This window comes from Belonocnema kinseyi, chromosome 6, assembly GCF_010883055.1.
Source record: "Belonocnema kinseyi isolate 2016_QV_RU_SX_M_011 chromosome 6, B_treatae_v1, whole genome shotgun sequence".
Taxonomy (NCBI): domain Eukaryota; kingdom Metazoa; phylum Arthropoda; class Insecta; order Hymenoptera; family Cynipidae; genus Belonocnema; species Belonocnema kinseyi.
The window spans coordinates 134,559,602-134,578,931 of NC_046662.1; the positions used below are offsets into that span (position 1 = coordinate 134,559,602).

At 35.2% G+C, this 19,330-nt stretch overlaps 2 protein-coding genes across 10 annotated transcripts in view; one reads left to right on the forward strand and one right to left on the reverse strand.

The window, feature by feature from the left end:
* The window catches only part of LOC117175110 (T-cell immunomodulatory protein), a 186,430-nt gene that overhangs the window by 69,599 nt on the left and 97,501 nt on the right, over positions 1 to 19,330 (reverse strand). The gene's annotated exons all lie outside the window — the stretch shown is intronic.
* On the forward strand, positions 17,800 to 18,333 carry LOC117175609. The gene has a single exon (XM_033365317.1). It carries the CDS (start codon positions 17,800 to 17,802, stop codon positions 18,331 to 18,333), a length of 534 nt encoding a protein of 177 aa, XP_033221208.1.

Below are 19,330 nucleotides of genomic sequence, written 5' to 3' on the forward strand. Positions count from 1 at the left end.
AGAGCTCCAAGGAGATTATGTTGAAAAATAAAAAAAATTTACCCAAAAAAAATTGTTTTTATACTTCATTCTAAGGACTTATTGAACTACCCTCGTACCTATGAAAGTTAAAAAATTCATAAACTCCTCTCCATCTTTCTTTCTCTAACGTGCACAGTTTTTATCGAAAATTTAAATATGAATGTCAACCTGAGTAAACATAGACACATAAAATAAGATAAATTTCTTCAAAATACAAATTTGCTTGATTAAAATTATCAGGAAGTATAATTAATTTGATTAAATGGCACAACAATAATCCAATATGCAATATTATTAATCAGCATTAATTAGTTATTTGAAATATTTAATTAATATAAATAATACATATTGCAAAATAAAATTTTCAATGTCTAGACCTGGATAAAAGCCTGCTGCACCGCTGCGAATTCAATCTCATGGCACCGCGAAAAACAATGAAAGACTTGTACTTAGTGAACAGTTAGGGTGAATTGAAGTGAAACTTTACAGAAAACTTCTACCGACTTCACTGAACTTAAATATAACGCATTAACCTTACCGTTACTTCTTAAAAGTTTGCCACGCGTTACCGCTATCGTTAAATGTTTGAAAACGGAACGCTGTACCATTAAAGAAAAAAATAACGCGTTACCTTGGAATAAAATTTTTTAAATTATATTTTTAAAACGTGTTCTTAAAATCCCAAAAGCAATTTGAGTATTGTATTGGAGACAGTCGTTAGGCTTTTCTAACTATCGCATGCTGAATACCCTTAGATTCGAGGATACCCAGATATTTATATGACTAGTCCTCAACCGGAATTTGAAGGCGAGTTATACAACCAATATCCATCATTGTAGTATGTTGAGGTATTAAGAAACATTAAGAAATATTCCTTTTGGGGTAAGCGTGAATCATTCGGTTCTAGACCACGATCAGGGAGTTAACCCCTTCGTTGGCATTGTCGTAATAGTGCGTCAAATTAATCGGTGTCCTGTGTGGCATTGCCGCATATAGTGCACCAATCTTTTTTTCTATTTAACTTGCTCTGCTTTGGCACCCAAGCCTTACATAGGGGGTTTTGGATTCCCCCAATCTATATAGCCATTTTTAATTTTCTAATATAAAGTTCAGTGTATTTAATTAACACCTTCATTTCACAATACTGCTCCGACCCATATCACGAATCAATCTCTCTAGCAAGCTCCTCAAGCAAATAGCTCCAAAAAGTCTTTATGTAAAGCTCCCCAGTCGGGCCCATTAGTATCCAAGGTGTTTCGTTTTAGGCGACATTCACTCCAGTGAGACTCTTCATTATGAATTTCTTATAAACTATTTACGTCCACACATATTCTGTCTTGGCATGCTTCCTTAACTTCCTATTCGTCCATGCATTTCCACAAGCTTACTCTTATGTTTCTATGGCTTCTTATATCTTTTCTGGGTACGCTACCATTTATCTTACCTCGATATACTTGTTTCATCAATCATTCATCAAATGACCTACTTGGTCCATTAGCGTTTTATCGCTAATGGATCTTGGTATGTCCAGGTATCGCTTATTGTACAACACAGTACGTGTAAATGTAGAATTATATATCGCCATTTAATAGTTTTTTGAAATATATTTTTACTTCTAACAATGGATCCTAACCTGCTCAATATTCTTTGCAAGTCTTCAAATGGCTCTGCAACAACAACCATATCATCATAAAACGCTAATCAATGTACCTTCACTGTCCCAAGATCCACTCCTTCTTCGTCAAGGTGGGCCATTCTTAGACAGTTGCCCATGAATATAATAAGCAGCCAAGACAACATAACGCATCCTCGTCTAATTTTGGAACAGTCACTCAGTTGCTTTCCAATGCTTACTTCTATCCACCTTATCAAACCCTTCTTCTAGATCAACGAATGCACAGAAAACTTTTTTGTTTACCCGAAAACTTTTTTCTACTTTTTTATCTAAACCTAAATACATAATGCGCACGTGATCTTCCTGGCATAAATCCACATTGCACTTTTCACCCATTTTTGTCTGTTACTTGCATTGCCCTATTAATAAGTATTTTAGGATATATTTTGTATACGATACTTATCAAGCTTACGCCTCTGCAATTATTGCAGTTGCTTTTCACCCCCTTTCTGTTTATATAGAAATGATGATCGCCTTTTTCAAGTCAACTGCAACTTCAACTATCTCGATACATAAATTTAGCAACTTGCACAGCCTGAGATAGAGCAGCATCTCCATAGACTGAATCTAGTTCTGCTATTATTTCTGTAGGATTTTTTTCCATTGAATTGAATTAATTTTATCGCCACGCGATATTTCAGCTTCTGAATTCCTGGCAGGATATATTTTATAAATAGTTGAATTATATTATTGTATTAATATACTAATCGTCTTGAGCGCGCCTATTAATTATTTTTTTTAATAAAAAAGAACAAACCAAATAGTTATTTTTTCTATGTTATATATATAAGTAATGAATGTTACAAAATACTTGTATAAAATAATTAGGAGGCACCACAGGTACCACCTCCAAAAAGGAGCTCCACTTCATTTTTTTCTGTTAATGGAATAATGGATTTCTCATCATTTATGTGTAGGCAAATTCTGGAAAAAATTTTGAATATAATTTCGATTCAATTTATGATAATAACTCTTAAACTTGATTAACACTTAACATATTTGTAAATTATAATGCCGAAATCACGTTTTTTATTTTATAAATTAAAAGAAATGTTATTTCTGAAATAAATGGTGAATTGTTCGTTATTACATGTACATGAATATATACACTTTAATTTATTAAGTATTACGGATAATATTAATTTTTATTATCATATAAGTTACATGAAATTTCAAAAAAATTATTATTACATAGAAAAATGGCAGCAATTACCAATCTTTCAGTGTTTTAGAAATATCATAAATTTTTAAGTTGACAATTTTCTCGGCAATTATTGATGTTTGTTCTCTTGTAATGAAGAATGAAATGGTTGTTGTTTGAAATAAATAATATACTTATACACAAATGTAGAGTTACAAGAGATATACAAAATTAAGGAACTGAAGTTATATAGCTAAGTAGACAGTGCTTTTCTGAGTGTTACTTATCGAAGGTTACCGTAAAACTGACTCACGTCTCAAAGTAGCTGAGAGTAACATTTTTGGGGGAAGAAAAACTGAAAGATTCAGTGTACATTGAGTAGGAAATTTGAGGACGCTATTGGCTACTATATTTGAGTGGGAGGCTAATTGGAGACACCCATTTTTACTGGTCATTTTCACAGCCCTTTAGTGAGCGCAAGAGTCAATATACCTGAAGGGCCTAAGAGTACCTAAATTAGGCGCACGTGAAACGGATAAACATAAATTTCGATAAACCTGGTGACCAGTTAAAGTTTGAACGGTTTCTTAAATAGTGCAATAAAAGGCTTGGGATAAAAATGTGCTTGGTAAGAATACTTGAAGACTTAAAGCAGTTAAAAATAGTTTAAGTTTACAACTCTGTTTTTCAAGGTAATAAAGAGATTGAAAGGTTATCGGGCCCGACGTCCTAGCTTTAGAATGTTTTTACAATTTTCGGAAGATGTTTTCGTTATGTGGGAAATTCCCAAAGAATCTATTCATTAGTGTCGAAATATAATATTGTAAAAAGAAATATTAGAAAATAAACTAACTTTGGATTGTCAAGACACAACAATTGACTTTAATTTATGCTTGAGAGATATAGTGATTCTTTTGTTTGTTACAAAAAACTTAATTTTCTACTATTCTACTTGTTCGAAATATAGTAGTATTGAATTGAAAAGTATTCCAACGTATTGCATTTTCAACGCGATGTTGTCGAAAAGCAGATTCCCAGAGAATATCTCATGTTCTTTTGGATTTAAAATCACTCCCAAGAATTCGATTAATAAGATGTAAACAAATTGGGAAAAATTTTAAAACTTCAAAAAATTCAATTGATTTTAGTAAGTGTAACACAATTTTGGAAAAATACAAAGGAATTCAAGAGAATTTGAAAAAATTATGAGGAATTCAACATGATTTTATGAAATAATTTAATATATATTCCGAAGTTCTAACAAATTCTTCAATCCAACATAAAATTTGTTTATTTTTTCAAACTTTTAAGGCTCTCGATAATTCCTTGATAATTCTAGTGATTTTATCTTTGAAAAGTAAGACGCAAAACTTCATTTTCTAACTTTTTATGTATAAAATCTATTATAATAGGATTAAAACAAATTTTAATTTATAAATTTTTGAATTCTAGTCTCTCACAGCCTAATTTGTTTAAAAAAAGCGAAAGAGTAAAATATTTAAACAAAAAGTGACCAGAAGTGATTAATGCCCAACCCAAAAAGTGACTAACACTTATAAGGAGTAATAATGTGTCTAATGTCCTTTCAAATTTAAAAGAATTTCGAAGAAATCGATGAAATTTCTAAAAATTGAAGTTCAATTTTATCGCTTTCAGGAGAATTTCATATGACTTTAAAACAATTGAATTTAAATAAAGAATGTATCGAAACAATGTCTAAAAACTCCTTAATTTTAGTTAAATTGGAGTGAATTGAGTAAAATTTAAGAGAAAGGGGAAAAAATCGATAAATTTTATAAAAATGGAAGATAAATTGAAGAAAATGCAAGTGAATTAAAAATCAAAAATATAAAAGAATGCATTGAATTCAGCAAGTTTGGAATGCATTTACAAAAATTCTAGGAAATTATAAAAAAATTTTTGATGGGATTCTAAGCATCCTAGGCATTTCAAAAACTTCAGGATGAATTGAAAACAAAAATTAGTCAAGGTAGGCACCGAGCGCTGGAAAGGAATGGTTTCCTAGCCTATCAAGACATTAATTTGAATCTTAATAGAATCATAATTAATTTTTTCGAATATAAAAAAATTATGTAAATAAGTATTGACTTAAAAAAAAATTTATTGCAAAATTTTGATGAAAAAAAAATGTTGAAAAAATAATTTCAAACGAAAAATTTCTGAATTATTTTTTGAAAGTATTTTCCTTTTAAAAAAACTTAATTAATTCGCTAAGACCTCCCAAAAGGAAATTATCCCTCCCCTATTCAATCTGCATATCCTCCCCTCACTGCCCCTCCTTGGAAAGTAGTGCGAAGGACGTACACCCGACCTAAACTGTAAGGGTTTCATCCCGGGCCTATGAAACCCTAAAAACTAAAAAGAAATAAAAAAGGCGTTGACTTAAGTAGAACTAAGTTAATTTTGAAACACTCACATTAATTTTTTTTTTAATACAGAGAATTCTGTAGAATTCCAAAAAAATGATAAGAGTTCAGGGTGAATTGGAAATGAAATCTCGTAAAATTATATAAAATATATTATTGATTAAAACCCTTGAAATTTATTCAAACACTTTGAGAGCTTTTGCAATCCTTTAAAAACAGCGAAATCATAGTGTAAATTTGATAAAATCCCTTGGAATGTTTTAAAATATCATATAATAAGAAATTGATTAAAAGATGTTCATATACATAAAAAAAAATGTATTATAAATTACTTCTTCCTTATTCATAATGTGTCCCCTAAGGGTTTACATTGGGCTACCTTTCTTATAGGATCATCCTTAAACTTTATATTTCTTATCCTCAATATTTACAATATTTATAACTATTTATATCAATTTTTATATCCACTTACTTCTAAAATTAACCTAACGCAATTTTACGTTCGGAAGAGTGAGCGAGCGATTGAAGTGAGAACTGAGAAAGCGAGCGAGTGAGTGCGAGCGCATCATCATCTACTTATACTACTGCATAATAATAACTACTTGCCAATCTTTATGCTTCTAATGTAGGCGAATTCCGTTTCCCTTTTCCTTTACCCTCACTTCTCTTCTATCTCATGCTCATTTTTCCACTTTCATTCTTTCTCATTCGCCCTTATAGCCTCCTCTAACTCCCATGTTCCCTCCTCCCATTCACATATTTTGCACGTTCTGTTCTCTTCCTTTTCCCAATACATCCCGTCCCTTGCCTCGTTTCTCAATCTAAATCTTGCTACTCTCGTTCATCTTCTCTCACCCCATCCCTTTTCTAAATACTTTGGTACTCCTACCTTTTTTATCATCTTATACCATTTATTATATTTTGATTCCTCAATTTTTTGCCCTCATTTTTTCCTCAATTCCTCATTGCTTCTGCGGATGCGGGACTAGAGTTGGATTACTCTAGTCTCCCATCCGCAGAAGCAAAGTTGTCCCGATACTGGTACGTCAGGCGTTCTCTAGCCGAATAAAGCTGATCCCAAGAGAATTGAACTACCGTAGAACCATTTTCGAAACGATAGAGGTCCAGCCGACGCAGACAGCATTGGTTGCAGGGTATTTGATACCCCCTCCATCCTGGTTTGCTTTTTTCTCCTTTTTTCTCTCTATTTATTACCTTTCAGACCTCTTCTTCCGCCCTTGCCTTCTCCGCATCTTCGTCAAACCTTTCATTCTCTTTCTCTGTCTTTTGATCACAGAACTCAGTATACTCCTCCTTTTTTCTCCTATATGCTTTCTCCTACTTTTTTCTTTTCTTCTTCTTTCTCTTTACAAATCTTTATCCCATCCACCTCTATTCCATTCTTTACTAACTTCTTTTTTGCTTGTTCCCTCTAACCCTATTTTTATTTCTCCTATCATGTTTTCCACCTCCTCGTCCAGAATCTCCTCTCCCATTCTGATATTTCTGACCTTTTCTATAAACTGTTCTTTTCCTTCCATTGAACAATACCCCTGTCCTGCTCTTTTAAACTTTGTTTCCTTTCCATCCATATTGCTATCACTTTTTTCACCCTCTAATGTCACTATTAGGGGAAAGTGTTCCGAATGAATATGTCTCAAACCTCTAGTTTTTCTACCTTCTCTCTTAAATCATCGCCCACTATCATATAATCAATTACCGTTCCACTTTCTTCTCCTGAGCGTATATATTCTTCTTCCTCATCTCTCTCCATATTTCCGTTTAAGATAAACGATCCCGACCCCTCCAAGCTCTTTGACAATTTCTTTGCCTACCCATTCATTACCTTATATTTGTATTTTCTTTTTCTCTTTCCTCCCCGTTTCCTTTCTCATTTATCTTATGTTCTCTTATTGAAATTTGCATCTATTATAAGGCAAATCTCTTTCTCATTATCTTCTATCATTTCTCACTACCTCTTCTCTTTCTTCGTCTCAATCCCACCACACTCAGTCTAGATATATTCTGCCATACTTAACCTACGTTCTTTTTTTCTTACTTTTTTCTTCTTCCGCTTTTTTCCTTGACTTAAACTGCACATTCCTTTCTAGCCATATCAAATAATGCTCTATTCTCTCCGGGCTTCCATATAACAACCTCTTCTTTATCATCATGTCTCTCCTATGTTCCCATTTCTTTGGTTTCACTAATACGATTTTTTTTGTCTTCATGTTTCTTTTCCTACACTTCGCATATCCTCCATCTCTACTTTAGCATCTATTCTTTTTAGCACATTTTCTACTGCTTTCTTTAACTCCCGCCATTCTACTCTTAGACACTTCATTACTATGTTTCTTTTCACCTCTTTCTTTTCTAACCATCTTTCTACTCCCCTCATCCTTTCCCTCTCATTACTCACGCTCTTCTCTACTCCAACCTCCCGTTTTGATTTTTCGATATTCACTATCCTACTTTCCAAGTGTTCTACCTTTTTATTATGATCATCTTGTTTTGGCTCTAACCTTAACTTTTCAACTTCTACTGTCCCTCTATGTTCAACGTTGTCCTCGTCTTTCCCATCGTCCTCCTCTCCCTCTATATTTTGATCTTTTCCTATTTCTTTCACTTCTTCAATACTTTCTCTTTCTGCCCTATCCCTCTTCCTATTGATAAACGTTTCGATTGAGCCAAAACTATCCGCCCTCAAACTCTCCCTCTCTACTGTTTTTTTTTTAATATTGCCATCTTTTCTTGTCACTTTTCTGCTTGCAGAATACTTCCTAGTCTAAATAAAAAAACTTTAACATGCGTACTCCGTAGCTGTCACTCCAGCGCTACCTCACCACGCTACCGTAATTTCTTTCGTTCTTCCCACCCATGCTAATCTTTCCCTAACCTTTCCTGCAGCCTCTACTCGGCTGCACCCACTCCCCACCCTATTCCCCACGCTAAACAAACCAACCTCTCAGCCTACACAAAACCGTCTTAACTCCCAGAATATTACACAACTTTTTACCTAAAGTCTTTTCGACATACAAACCCTCACTCATAAAACCCTCACACATACTCTTCCCATCAACTTATCTCAAATTCCACTGGAAACTCACTATAATTAATATCACTCAATTACAACTGGCTAACACCTTCATGTCGAAAACGGAAGCACTATGAATTACTTTTAAATCTTTTAAAATTCCCTAAAATATTTCAAGTTCTTAAAAATTCCTTGAAATATTTTAAAATACGAGTTCTCTCAGATATTTCACATCCTTTAGAATATTTTGAACTTTTTTGAAGCTAAAATCTTTCAAATTCTTAGAAATCTATCAAATTATTATAATATCCCTTATAACCCAGGAAAAAAAATCCATTCACTTCTGTTGAATGGGTTTCAAAGGATTTAAAATTGCGTATCTTGTACTGGAATTCCCAAATTGCCGCCGATTTGTTTTTTTAAAGACATTTAGTCGTTATAAATTTGTTGACTAACTCATATGCCGTAAAAGATTAATAACTGAAATAGGAAAAGGAATCTAGTAGACCGGCGCCTGATTTATTTTAATCTTTCGATAATTTATAAATTTAAAAAATCGTGTGAAATATGGCAGCTTAACCCCAAAAAGTCGGTATCATTCAAAAAGAAAGAAACCCATTCAATATAACCTGGCTTAAAGTTGTCATTGCATTACATGGCAGATTCGAAGCTGCTTGAGAAAATGACAGATTCACATCGTTGCAAACCGATTCTTTTTTAACTTTCTGTATCTGCAAATGAGAGATACGCAATTCACAGAGTCGTCTTTTCAATGGATTCTTTTTTCCTGTGAAAGTTACATGAAATCTGATGATATAACCTGAAATTATGGGAAATTGATTAAAATACCCTATGAGCTTTTAAAATCACTTAAAATCATTAAAACCCTCGGGAATCTCATAAAATCACTTGGGATCTTGCGAGATATCATAATAGATTCTACAAAATTGTTCTATATCTTTCAAAATTATAGGAAACTCTTTAATATTGATGCAAATTTTTTAAAGACCTTAAAATTAGTAAAATGCTTAGAAATTCCCCCATGCAAATCTTTTTAAATCTCTTGAAAATGCTTTGAAATCTTTTCAAATACTCTAAAATATTTCAAATCCCCGTAAATCAATTGAATATTCTTTATACTCTTTAGAAATACTTATAAAGTTTTCAAAACCTTCAACATTCAGTAAATTTTATTTCACAAACCCATTAAGGTAAATGTGTCAGTCTCCGTCAATGCATGGGTTGTCGGCAGATGGGCAATATTTTACATAGAGTAGGCTGTTGCGTTTTTCGTTCTCAGCAAAAATGTTTTTTCCAAAACTCTATTGCTGATTACTCAAACATCAAAGTGCACATAACTCAAGCAGCCAGGTTTCTGACTTGCCGATAACCCATGCATTCTCGTATTTATAACTTCATACTTCTTATAATATTCATTCTAATACGATATGTTACAAGTGATAAGTAATTTACCTTTCTTAAGGTACGCTTTATTAGATAAAACCCATTTTTTAAGCTTTAATATAATTTGATATAGTTTTTTAAGCATTTGAAATCTGAAATTCGCCTCAAGCTTCCGAAAACTAGGACACTTGCCTTAAATTATTTTAAAAATACTGAATTCATTAAATATTTCTAATCCTTTGACTTTTCCTAACTTAACTAAACCATTTTAAAGCTCTTAAGAATGCTTTAGAATCTTTTAAAATATCATCAAATTATTGAAATGCTATGAGTGATATTAAATTACTGAAATCAATTCAAAGATTCTCAAATCCTTTTTTTTTAATTACCTAGATTATTAAAATCCTTCGTAAGTGCCTTGGAGTTTTTTCAAATTCCTTAAATATTGATTTGAAATATTTTTAAATCACTTGAAAGTTAAACATTTTTAGGGTTCTCAAAAATGCCTCGGAATCTTCTAAAATGCTTTAAAATATTTCATATCATTTGAAATCAATTAAGTTACTGAAATCAATTGAAAATTCTTTGGTACTGAAATTCTTTTAAATATTTTCCTACAATTTACAATATTAATTTGAAATATCTAAAAATAAGCAGCAATTTGTTCAAACCTCTGAAATCCTATTAAATTTGTGAAATCAATTAAAAGTTCCTTAAAATCTTTTATAATACCTCAAAACATTTCAGATTCTTTGATCACAGATCTCTAATATATGACGTCGAAACTGAAGCCCAATCATCTCAGAGGAAGCATCCTGAGTCTTTAAGACCGAAAAAAGCACGTCAAGTTCGGTCAAATGTGAAGGTTTTTGCATCACAATAATGCACCTGCTCATTCGTCGTTGCTTGTGAAAGATTTTCTGACCAAAAACAGCACCACAGTCATGCCTCAGCCACCATATTCACCGGATTTGGCCCCCAGTGACTTTTTTCTTTTCCCAAAACTCAAGAGACCCATGAAAGGACATTCATTTTCAACGATTGAGGAGATAAAAACTGCATCGCTGAAAGAACTCAAGGCTATACCACAAAATGATTATCAGAAGTGCTTCGATGATTGAAAAAAAGTATTATTTGATCGGTAGCTGCATGGTAGCATTACAAGGGCGGAAGGAGTATCCGTAAACTATCCAAAAAGGCGTTACGTAATATATAGATGACCCCTGAAATGGTCAACAAAAGAAGGGTCCACTTTGTCGGTAAACAGTTATATTTAGGGGCATATAGCCGGATACACTTCCAAGATCTTAGACCCATAGTTTGAAATATGCCTTTTTCAGAAAACATCCAAAACCTATATTATGTATCCTTTTCTACAAAAACGTGAATATTTCCTTCCTTTGAAATCCTTTAAAATCACTCACAGTGATTTAATGCTATATTTGACCTTAGATTCATTACAGAATAGATCACCTAGAAGTAGATGATAGGGGGCGTTTCTGTACCAATTAGTGTTAATGCGTGTATGTTTGAGGTAAGCCTGTGTGGGTGTGCCTTTGTGAGGTGAGCGTGTGGTGTGTCTGTGCGAGATGGCAAGGTGCCTATATGTTTGTGTCCGTGTGAGACTGTGCAACGTCTTCCTACCGTACCAGCATTTTGCAGGTGAGTGGTTCATATACTGCAGATCAAGAGGTTCATGTCTGTGCTAATTGAGGTGTTCTAAGCTAGACTTCTGATACACTTTTTGAAAATCTGATTCTTATTCGTAATCAAAGTAAGTGCGCATGCGCGATTTTCTTACATGAATTTTATAAAATATTTCTATGTTCTTCTAGAAAGTTTTAGATGGATCTCGATAATATCATATTGTACAATTAGGAGCAAGGAATTTTATATAAGGTTTCATGCTCATTCTTTTCAGCATCTTAATTAATTTGAAACTTAAGAACGGTCTACGGAAGTTATTAATGAGTTTTGTTTAAAATTCTTCTAGATCATGGGTAAGTACGAGGTGTGTTCAAAAAGTAAGGTGACTTTTCAATTTTTGCGGGCTACGTACATTCAAGTTTTAAATTTTTTGTTTTGTTGTGTTGGTACACTCTTGAAATGTTGACAGTTGCATACGGTGAGTCTACTCTGAGTAAGAAAAATGTGTATAAGTGGTACAAGCTGTTCCAAGAAGGCCAGGAGGATGTCGAAGACGAACCTCGCCCTGGACGCCCCAGCACGTCAACAACAGATGAAAACGTTCAAGCAGTGGAAGAAATGGTGTTGAAAAATCGCCGAATTACCATCAGAGAAGTTGCTGAAGATGTTGGCATATCGGTTGGCTCATGCCATGCTATCTTTTCGGACGTTTTGTGCATGATACGTGTGTCAGCGAAATTTGTTCCAAAACTGCTTAATTTTGATCAAAAGATCCATCGCATGACCATCGCTCAGCAGATGTTGAATGAAGTCAATAATGATCCTGATTTTCTCAAAAGGGTTATAAGTGGGGATGAATCGTGGGTATATGGTTATGACGTCGAAACTAAAGCCCAATCGTCTCAGTGGAAGCATCCTGAGTCTCCAAGACCGAAAAAAGCACGTCCAGTTTGGTCAAATGTGAAGGTTTTGCTGACTGTCTTCTTTGATTACCGTGGCGTAGTGCATCAGGAATTCTTACCACAAGGTCGTACGGTCAATAAGGAGCATTACCTTCAAGTTATGTGCCGTTTGAGAGAGGCAATACGCAAATAACGTCCGGAACTTTGGAAAAACAATTCGTGGCTTTTGCATCAAGATAATGCACCTGCTCATTCATCGTTGCTTGTGAAAGATTTTCTGACCAAAAACAGCACCACAGTCATGCCTCAGCCTCCATATTCGTCGGATTTGGCCCCCAGTGACTTTTTTCTTTTCCCAAAACTGAAGAGACCCATAAAAGGACATCGATTTTCAACGATTGAGGAGATAAAAACTGCATCACTGAAAGAACTCAAGGCTATACCACAAAATGATAATCAAAAGTGCTTCGATGATTGGAAAAAGCGTTGGCACAAGTGTATTATATCTGAGAGGGATTACTTTCAAGGGGACAACCTAAATATTGAGGAATAAATGAATATTTTTTGAGAAAACCATAAAGTCACCTTATTTTTTGAACACACCTCGTATATTGTACATTATCGTTTTCTTTCGAGGGTGGGAGGCTCAAGTGATTTTATTTTTATTATTGATAACAGTGGAATGTTTATGTTTTTAACTGTGAGATGTGGTACTATGTGATACTTTTGTTTTTAAGTTTGCAGGTGTTTAATTTTTGCATGCAATGTTCTGCCGATTCTTCCCTTTAATTGTGATACATTGTTTAACCGTGTAGAATAATTTATTACTTTCTTTATAAACTATTTCACAAGTCATGTAGAGATTAAGAACGTTCTTCACATTTTTGTACAGAGGATGCTGTAATAATATGTTTTAAGACGCACAAGATGCAGGTGTCAAGTTTTATTTTAGTAGATGTATAGGGGGGTTTCTAACGCAAGATTCCTACACTACCGGCATCGAGAAGCTTCGACCCTTAGTGGTGCGTGTCCGTGATACATTTTCTGGAAAAAAAAGGGTTCGTGTCCGTGCTAAGCTTTGAGGTCTTTCTCGAATGATCCTGATGACGTCACTATTGCGCAATAGTCTGTAGCCAAATTCATGTAAACAGGTTCAAGGTTATTGTGAAAAAAAAACAAGGATGATTTATTGCTTCCTGGTAGATAAGACGTTTGTTAAATGCGTCAAAGATGCAGGTGTATAGGTGAAATTTTATATGGAGAGCTACGTACGGCATCCTGTTTGGACTATTTATTTGATTTATTGCTTCCTGATAGATGATACTTTAGCTAAAAATTCCTGCCTTTATTTGTTTAATGAGCAGGAGGCAGGTAGACAGATGAAATTTGGCATCCTGTTTTGATTCTCAATTTGATTTAAAAATTCCTGAAAGATCATGCTTTAACTAAGAATTCCTGCCTGTGAAAAACATTCTGCTGCAGTCTAGAATCTTTGAGAAAAATAATTAGAATTAAAAAAGTATATCTATAAAGTTAATCGAAGGTAAGAAAGGAATAAAAAAGCATTTCTTATGGTAGGTCATATACTAAGTGATGCTTGTCGCTTTATTCTGGTATCAAGTAGCGAGCGAGGACTAAAGATAACAGCTACACGTGTTTAAATTCGCACAAGCATTCATACATCGGCAGTTTGAGGCTGCACACATTTCATTATCCTATGTTATCGTTTTGTAGAGAGATCACTTCTTTTTACAGCTCGCAATCGCTCGTTTTCGTATTCATTCTTTTCCATATGCTAGGTCCGTCAAGTTATGGACGATCTATATGTAACAAGATACTGAAAACAATTTCGAGACTCCAGACAGTATAGACAGCATGCATTTAATTCCGAACCTTTCATGGACGTTTAATAAATATCAAGAGTACACTACCCGACGCTTATCGCTCCTTATGTCATGCAACGATATTCGAGCTAAGGTCGCATGCCTTTCTTATCTACAGATATATTCTCGCATTTCAGTTTCCATTTATAAAGGTCAGTTTTTTATCTATGACACGCGAAAGATTTAAAATAAAATTTAAAAAATGCAACAAATTAATATAATAAAATATTTGAAATTTTTTCAATCATCCACTAAAACTACTCTTTGACTATAGAGAATCGAGGATGATTTAATACAGCGTTAAAATTTTTTTTTATTATACTGAATTTTCTAGAATGAATGATATCATCAAATGTTATAGCGCAATTTTTTTCGTAAACAACTTTAAGGTTATTATTAATGACGCATTACGTTTTGCGATGTTAAAAAATTATATCCGCACGTATGGATTATAATGTAGAAGGTTCTAGAACAATTAGACAAAGAGTGAGATATGTTACCAGACAAGGGTAGCAAATGTGCATCTATAAAAGGGCGTTGTGCATACATTTCCATCAGTCGTCATCAAGCATTTGTTGAATACACACAAGCCTAAATAAAAGTGAAGCGAAGTGAAAATTAATATAGAGATTTTAAACTGTTTTCGTGTTTTATACAATTTATTATAAAAACTTTTGCGAACATTCTTTTAAAAAATTATTACGAACGTCAACATATTCCACCTGTGCAGTGAAGATAGGAAACCTGGTATGCACACAGGATATTCGGAGGTTGAACAAAATTCTGAGGCGGGGAAAGGAGCATCTCTCTCTAGGGGAAAAAAATAAATTGCAGTCAACAATTGGTCCACTAACATCCAAAAAACGCACATTCAAAAAACTTCAGAAGAGTGGAACTGGCGTGAATGAGGGTTTGGATAGGAAAGAAGATAGAATCAGATGACAGGATCTGGAGTCTGCTTTTAAAAGTCGAGTGAGAACAGGTTTGGTTCTAAATTTAACACATAAAGATTTAGATGATTTTTTCATGGATGCAAAAAAAATGATTACACATACACTAAAAAAAGCTTTGAAAACTTTTATGGGGGGCTAAAAAACGAATGTTATTCTTGCAGCAAAATTTATTGCTATAGAAGATGGTAGGGAAATCGAATCCATAAAATTTTTTCATACTAAAAATGGCAATAGGCTCATCAACTTTCATCCGATTACCTAAATTCTTTAGAGAAAAAAGAGCAGTTGTAAATGTTGAGAACAGTGATGAGTACTGTTTTCTCTGGTCGATAATGGCCGCTCTTTGTCCTGCTGACAGAGATTCTAATCGCGTCTCTTCCTCCTCCAAAAGAGGCATTTTATTCCAAATTAAACGATTGCCACATTTCTGACGAGGATTATCAACACGCTTGTAAAGTTTGGGAAACGTTTAATTTGCAAAATTTAGGGCAGTGTTCCGATTTGTACCTTAAAACCGATGTTATACTTTTAGCTGACATTTTTGAAATTTTTCGAAAAACTTGTTTTGCAACATATAAATTAGATCCATTGCATTATTACACAGCCCCCGGACTTTCTTTTGATGCAATGCTAAAGTATACTGGAATCGAACTATACTTACTGACTGATGTGGAAATCCTACTCTTAATTCAGAAAGCAATCAGAGGTGGCGTTTCACAATGCTCTAACCGTTTTGCAAAATCAAATAATAGATTTATGGGGGAAGATTTTAATCCATGCGATCCGGAATCATACATTTTTTATTTGGATAGTAACAATCAGTATGGTCAAGCGATGAGTGAATTTTTACCATATCAAGATTTTGAATGGTTTGAAAATTTTGAAAATGATCCAAACTTTTTCAATCTGCCCGAAGATTCAACTGAAGGTTACATTCTTGAATGTGGATCTAGAATATCCTGAAGAGCTTCACGATTTGCATAGGGACCTTCCATTATGTCCAGAACACTTTGTGTCTCCTGGTTAAAAATGTCAGATTCCAAAATTAGTAACCAATTTGCTACCAAAGAAAAACTATGTACTACATTACCGAAACCTAAAAATGTACTTGGAATTAGGCATGAAACTAACTAAAATTCATGGAGCGTTAAAATTCAAGCAAAAAGCGTGGTTAAACGAATATATTGATTTAAACACTGAACACAGAAAAAGAGAAACTAATGAGTTTGAGTAAAATTTCTATAAATTGATGAGCAATTCTGTTTTTGGAAAGACAATGGAAAACGTTAGGAAGCACAAAGATGCCAAGTTTGTGACAAAATGGGAGAGCAGATATGGAGCAAAAGCTCTAATTGCTAAGTCAAACTTGCATAGCTGTTCCATATTTGATAAAACATGGTAATTATTGAAATGAGCAAAACAAAGATTTTTTTAATAAACCTATCTACATTGGTTTCACAGTCCTTGATATCTCAAAAATTATCACGTATGATTTTCATTACAACTATATTCTACCAAATTTCGGAAAATTTGCAAAATTGCTACATACAGATACAGGCAGTCTCATTTATCATTTCATTGTTCCCAACTTTTACGAATATATTAAACGAGACATCCATAAATTTTACACATCAGATTATCCACCAGACAATGTTTATGGAATTCCTCTAAAAAATAAAAAAGTTTTGGGATTATTGAAAGATAACAGCAACGGAAAAATAAAGACCGAATTTCTGGGTTTGAGATCAAAATTATATGCATATAAAGTTTTGGATGAAGAGGATGAAAAAAAGAGAGCCAAAGGTATAAAAGGATCAACACTGAAAACCATAACATTCGATTACTATAAGCAGACTCTCATTTCTTATCAGGATCTGATTAAATTTAACACCTAATCCGAAGCCGACAGCACGAAGTGCACACCATCATCCAAGATAAGATTGCTTTTAGCTGGCATGATGACAAACGAATGCTGCTCCCTGGTACAACACATACTCTTCCATGGGGATATAAATATAGAGCCTACGACCCCATGGAAGTCGATGCAATGTAAAAATGTATATACTTATTGATTATTTGTATATATGTAAAAAAATTGTCATTGTAGGCTACTAAGATTGTATATATGGGAAGAAAAACAAACGAGGTGAAATATGAGTGGAGGAATGAGAGGGATAGAATATACTGTATATAAACTGTGGCGACCACCTTCCTAGCTATTTTTAATAATTATTTCCAGATATTTCTGGTTATAGTCCTGGAGAAAAGTATTGAATATTTCGAGCCGGCACTCATTTAATTTCTTATACTTTCTGCCGGTCTCTCTGTGTCACGTATTTCATTTCATGTTTTTCTTCGATAGTGTAAGCAAATGATATCGCCGGAGAGTTTTCAAAGGCTTTGAGATATGCTAATCAGTACGGGTACATGCCCTGTTGCCATGCCAGGCCCAGGGCGGCGAGGAATTCGTCATCGAAACCTCAGTTCGTTTCCGTCTGTCAAACTATCTGAACCTCGCTCCCATTATTCTTGATTAAAAGTGTTTTTAGTTATTTAAACTTCAGAGTTTAATTATTTATGCGCCTTATTCCCCTTCAAAGTGGTGACCCCGCAAAAAGTGTATATCTTTTGATACAGTGACAGTCAGTTTCGCCCTTATACAGGCTAGTGAAGTGCAGATTTCGTTCTAGGATTATAATCTGTAGAGTTTATACTTTTAAAAAATGACTACAACCACGCCACCACGACGACGATGACGCCCGTTGCGACGACGGCTACGATGGCCTCGCCGTTACATTGTACAGAAAATACAACACCTAACTCTTCTCTCGCAGGCTTCATGCCTCCGAATTATGCCACGATTAACCGCGTTGGAGTGAAAATCCCACCCTTTTGGCCGGCAGATCCGGAGATGTGGTTTGCTCTGGTGGGAACACAATTCGCGCTCGCGGGAGTACTGTTAGACGAAACAAAGTTCAATTACGTTGCCGGGAATCTAGATGCAAAATTTGCAGCTGAAGTGCGCGACATTTTAACCTCTGCACCTGGACCTGAACGAACATATCAGAGACTAAAAACGGAACTCATTAATCGACTAAGTGCCTCGCAGGATCAAAAGACACGCCGTTTGCTAGAGCATGAGGAAATAGGCGATCGTACGCCATCCCAGTTCCTCCGACACCTTCGCGGCCTTGCAGGTAACGTTTTTCCAGACGCTGTCCTGCGTCCATTCTGGCTCGGTCGGCTACCTACGTCGATGCAGGCTATCCTGGCAACCCAGGACTAAGCCCAGCTTGATAAGTTGGCACAGCTCGCCGATGCCATCGCAGAAGCAACGCCAAAGACCCGTGTTTCCGAGGTATCTGCAAATTTAGCACCTTTAGAAGCCATGCTTCAGCAGCTCGCCCTTGTAACAACCAGAATTGCCGAAGTGTCAGTGACGTCAGAAGTAGCATCGGGCTCAAGAGATCGTGACCGGTCTCCGTCTCGCGGCCATTTCCGCGATCGCAGCAGAAGTCGATCTCGTCGAAATAATGAAAACGGTGTTTGTTGATATCACGAAACTTTGGGAAGTGACGCTAAGAAGTGCAATCTACCGTGTGCATTTAAATCGGGAAACGAACCGGGCCGGCGCTGATGGAGGCCAGCGACCCTTGCCCATCGTCTCGCCGCCTCTTCGTTACGGACCGGGATACGAAAACGCAATATTTGGTCGACACGGGAGCAGACTTATGCGTTTTTCCACGTGCACTAACACGCGGACGACGTCCCAAAACATCGTACGAACTTTACGCAGCCAACGATTCAACCATCGCGACGTACGGTTTCGAAACACTCACGCTCAACCTCGGACTTCGCCGCGCTTACTCGTGACGTTTCGTTATCGCTGATGTCACAAAACCGATAATCGGAGTCGATTTCTTGCATCATTATGGTTTATTGATCGACATTCGGAATCAAAAACTTATCAATAGCCTCACAACCCTCTCAGTGCAAGGGAAAGTCTCTGAGTGTGATACGAGTTTGCTAAGCATTCGAGCCATTTCAGGATCTTCTCCCTGTCATAAAATTCTGCAAGAGTATCCAGAAATCACCCGACCAAATGGCTTTATCGTCGAACCTAAGCACTCGACGAAACATTATATCAACACGACACCTGGACCACCCGTTTCTGAGGGACATCGACGATTGGCTCCAGATAAATTGAAGCTGGCCAAACAGGAATTCCAAACCATGCAAGAGATGAAAATTGCTCGTACTTCGAATAGCAACTGGTCTTCACC